At 41.2% G+C, this 4,704-nt stretch overlaps 1 protein-coding gene across 1 annotated transcript; it reads left to right on the forward strand.

Moving 5' to 3' along the window:
- The first annotated feature begins 427 nt into the window (after nt 1-427).
- On the forward strand, nt 428-1,000 carry LOC103061803 (olfactory receptor 2T35-like). The gene has a single exon (XM_007445337.2). It carries the CDS (start codon nt 428-430, stop codon nt 998-1,000), a length of 573 nt encoding a protein of 190 aa, XP_007445399.2.
- Nucleotides 1,001-4,704: the final 3,704 nt, after the last annotated feature.

Genomic DNA, 4,704 nt, shown 5'->3' on the forward strand with positions numbered 1-4,704 from the left:
ACCAAGAGGAAAATATATAAAATCCATTTTCACAAGCTATTTCTTTGTTATTAGGTGAAATCCAGACAGTGAAAGAAGGATGGGAGAAGAGAATATAACGCTGTGGACAGAGTTTGTTCTTGCTGGACTTCTCCATCAAAAATCACCCACCATTTTTGTTGGCGTGATTAATTCCATGTTTGTGATTGCTCTTGTAGGAAACAGTCTTCTTCTTTTCCTTATTAAAGTGGATCCTCGTCTTCATATGCCAATGTACTTTTTCCTGAGTCAGCTGTCTGTCATAGACCTCTGCCAAACTTTTGCCATTGTTCCCCTGATGACCGTGAATTTTGCAACCAAAAGGTACACCATTTCACTCTATGGGTGTGTTGTCCAAATTTTTGTCACCATGGCTCTGGGAGGAGCTGAATGCCTGATCCTGGCTATCATGGCCTATGACAGATATGTGGCTGTCTGTAGGCCTCTGCAGTATCCAGTCCTCCTAAGGAGCAAATTATGCTGTATTATGTCAGTAGGTGTCTGGTTTTGGACTTCTGTGCAGGCACTGATTTCTTGTTTCTACGTCCTGCCTCTTCCCTACTGCAAGACTAATGTGATTAATCATTATCTTTGTGAGCTTCCAGCCCTCATACAATTGTCTTGTTCAGACTATTCTGCATTAGAAAAGGCAAGGTATTTTGTGAATCTCCTATTTTTTCTCGTCCCTCTCTCAGTCATCCTTGCTTCCTATCTGGCCATTCTCTTGCAGGTTCTGAGGATGAAGTCCACAGAAAGGAGCCACAAAGCCTTGGGCACCTGCTTGTCCCACTTGTGTGTGGTGGGGTTCTTCTATGGAGCGGCTATTTCGACCTTCATGATACCCACATCCTCCTATTCAGCAGAAAGGGCCAGTATCAGCTCACTGTTTATAACTGTTTTCCCTGCCATGATTAACCCTTTCATATATAGCCTGAGGAACCGGGATGTTTTGGCCGCATTGAGAAAAGTCATTTCAAAATAGATCCAAGGTAAATAACATGTATGTATGTATTTATAAAGTAAATGAAAATGACTGGAATCCCCTTTGAAATAGCTCATTTTGCTTAATCTTCAAGCAATTAAGGAGGGCACTAAATTGAACTCCAGTTTTATAAATAGACAAACAAGGACGCTTTCTTTGGACTATTGGGTGATCTAACATCATACAATATGTGCCCAAGCCTGGGGCCCTGGAGGTGTGATGGAGCCCATTTCCTGGCTGTACTGAGGGCTTTTTTAAAATTCTCCAACTGCTATTTGTTTTATTTCTTGTTTGTTTTGTATTCGTATATGTTTTCGTTTGTTTTAATGTTGTAAGCATCAAGTACTAAGATGGGTGGCTATATGAATCGATTTAAAAATAAATAAAACAGTTTTGGAAATAAAACAATCAAATATATTTCGATTATAAAATGTTTTTGTTTGATAGCAATGAAACAGTATGCATATGTCCTTTGTTTTGGTTACTAAAGCAGTACTTTTTAGGGAGTGGCAAGGAATAACGGAAATTCATTCCTTCCTTCCTTCCTTCCTTCCTTCCTTCCTTCCTTCCTTCCTTCCTTCCTTCCTTCCTTCCTTCCTTCCTTCCTTCCTTCCTTCCGCTGTCTGGGAATCAAACTAGGATGCAGATCCCCTGATTTGTTAGAATCCGCTTTGGGCAGAGGGGGAGCTCACGCAAGACTGCCACGGGCCATGTGCGATCCTGACCCTGAGATGTTAGAGAAAGATAATCCAACTTCTTAGACAAAAGAATCTGTAAAAATGCAGAGTCTGTTTCTGTACGAAGTTAAGTTGCTTCTCCACCCCAGTTAAAGCCTTGGGAATCCCTACAGTACTAGTGTCTTTTCTTTGGATTGTGACAACCAGGCATTTAATTTGCAAACCAGTGCCGAGATAATGATCCCTGAATAAAATGACTAGGGCAGAGTTTCGCACTTCAGTTACAATATTAATTCCAAGGAAGAGTTCAGATGTTAGAACCTCTTGTCTCAACAAGGATCTGCAATGGAACAGGTATATTTTTCTTCCGAGAGCCCAGTAAAGTCAGCCAAAACTAAATCAAGCTTCCCTTATGTTTTCCTTTTTATCTTAATAAAATTGATTGCCTAAATGTTTTCTACAGGTGCTATCCTTGTCATGTATAATAGCTAATAATTACATAACATGCTAAATGTGGGGTTTTATTTTGTTTTGTTTCAACTTTGGTATTTTAAAAATATGTTGTAAACATCTAACCTCTTCGGTTAGATTTCGATTCAGAAACTGGGTGATTCCGCAACACTACCCAGAATGGAGGAATGGTTGGTGAAGACGATGGAGCTTGCAGAGATGGCTAACTTAACTTCTTTGATTAGAGAAAAAGCAATATCTGACTGGCAACCCCTTATAGACTTTTTGCATGAAACAGACAAAAAACAAATGCCCTTAGGACTTGTGGTTTCAATGGCTAGAAAAAAAAATTGGATCACAGAAAAAAGTGAGCTTTTTTGTAATCATAGAGTAAGAGATAATGTTGTAATTGTACTTATACAGTGGTACCTCTGGTCATGAACGCTTCTGTTCACAACCAATTCGGGTCACGAACAGCACCGTTCGCAAAATTTTGCTTCCGTTCACGAACACCGGATTGGGTGACGAACAGGATCCATGGCCATTTTCCCTGCTATGACACGTGGTCGTGGTTTCCTGTAGGGAGGGGGACTCTCCCTCCAAGCAATAGCCGCCTCCCCACCTGCCTTCCTGTCCTCCACGCCAGAAGTCGTGTCGAGCAAGGTTAGCATTCTCTCTCTTCATACTGTACTTTGTGTCATATTTTTGTGGACGTTCAACCCTTTTTATTATTAAAACAATAATTCAAACTGACATTCTTCTGTAGGGGGAGATTGCTTTTTTATCTATTGAAATCTATATTCAATAAGCTGCATCAGTTAGTTTCATCCTTCAAACAGGTGTTGAATTATTAAATGTAATAAGAATAATAATATAAAATGATATTTGGTAGTAATAAATATTTAAAGAGGGACAAGTTACCAGAAAACCTTTCTTATCAGAATAAAAAAAATGAACAGCAAACAACTGTGAATGACGATGAAGTAGGAAATCTTGAGTTCTGCTGTCAACATAATTAATGGCTTTCATCAAGAAAATACTCCAAAATTTGGAACAGCTGATCCTTGCGGAAGCATGTTGTAATAAACTATATTTGGGGTTTGCCCTTGGAGGGGAAGAAATTGCTTTAAATATAGATTATACAATGGGAACGGAGAGCTAAAGGGATCACGAAGTGATTCTTGGGAAGCCACAGGGACCATTAGAAGAGAGCTGGATAGATGGGTTCAAAAGATCGCTTTAGTTTCCTATTAATCTACTTCCTTTGTTCCTCCAACGGGCGCTCTTGTGTCCACTGTGTCTAAATAATGGAAACAGATGCTGCAAAGTCTCACACACCTTAAAAAAAAGAAGGGTGAAGCTTCAGTGGCACCATCATGGCTACCATCTTGACTTTTCTTCCTATTCTTTGCCGTTTCTCAGCACCCCTACCAATGCTATTATCAGTAAGTAGAACAGAGAGAGAGAAAAACAGTCTGAAGCTACTACAAACCTAAGTACAAAAGGGGAAACAGGGTTTCCCACCCAGTCCAGGAGACTTTTGGCTGCTGCTACAAAGGAGGCAGGAATCTCCCACCTTCCCACCAGTATCTTACCTGTCATCTGAAGCCAAGCTCTTGGACAGCTCATACTAGAAAGAGATGAGTAGGCAGGAAGTCTTCTTCCTCTACCTCTACCGCCTCTGACAAATAGCAGCCAAAGCTTCTGGCCAGCACATCCTAGAGGAGGACACGTTAGCCCTCCTCTGGGAGAGCACATTTTGGCAGCAGGTACCAGAAGGGGAGCTCCCCAGGTCCTGTTGTTCTGGAGTTTTGGCCATTTAGTGCCAGAGGGAGGTGGGCAGAGAGCACCTCTGGCTCATCCTTCCTGGGAGACCTGAGGGGTCTTCAGGCTTGCCCCCTCTGTCCCAGGCAGAGGTTATCCCTGCAGTCCACATTGTTTTTGTGGTACTTGTGGTTTTAAAATGGAGGAAATTCTGCCATGGATTTTCAGCATTAGTGGTCAGAAGAGCTTTTAGAGGCTGAAACAATGATTTTGGGGCCATATGGGACCCTAGATTAACATTCTGGAGACAAGAGAAACACTTAGCATCCTTGAAATCTTGGGCATGTAGCCTTTTCTGAGCTAGAGTGCCCAAAGATACCTTCCCCCCGCCACCGCTTTTGTAAGGTTAGATTTGAATTCCCTTCCCTCAAAGAGGTTCAGCCTGGGAGGCTGATAGAGAGGGGGAAAGGAGGAATGGATTGTCAGAATATCTTCTCAAAGGTTGGAATCCTGTCTCTGGCCTCAGAAAAGAAAATCATTTGAATTCTGTAGCCACTAAAGGCATCAGGATTGTCATCTTCTTTAGGAAAGAGGGAACTTAATTGTTAATATTTGCTTGAAAGAATTGCCACTGTTTAATGGGAATCCTTCTAAGGGAAAATATATAAGATTACATTGGGAAATCTGCTCGAAATTCAAATAATACAGCTGTGTTGTTTCTCTACTGTTGCCCAAAATGGTTGCTGATAGTGGACAGAAATATTAAAAATATATGATCTGGATGTGTCCTGGATTTCTCACTTGCATTCACAC

This window comes from Python bivittatus, unplaced genomic scaffold (genome assembly GCF_059951505.1).
Source record: "Python bivittatus isolate LINGU-HERP-01145 unplaced genomic scaffold, Pbiv_v1 ctg000080_np1212, whole genome shotgun sequence".
In the NCBI taxonomy this organism is placed as follows: Eukaryota; Metazoa; Chordata; class Lepidosauria; order Squamata; family Pythonidae; genus Python; species Python bivittatus.

Bases quoted from the DNA above. Each gene is read 5' to 3' on its own strand.
- LOC103061803 (XM_007445337.2), top strand. From the start codon at position 428: ATGGCCTATGACAGATATGTGGCTGTCTGTAGGCCTCTGCAGTATCCA.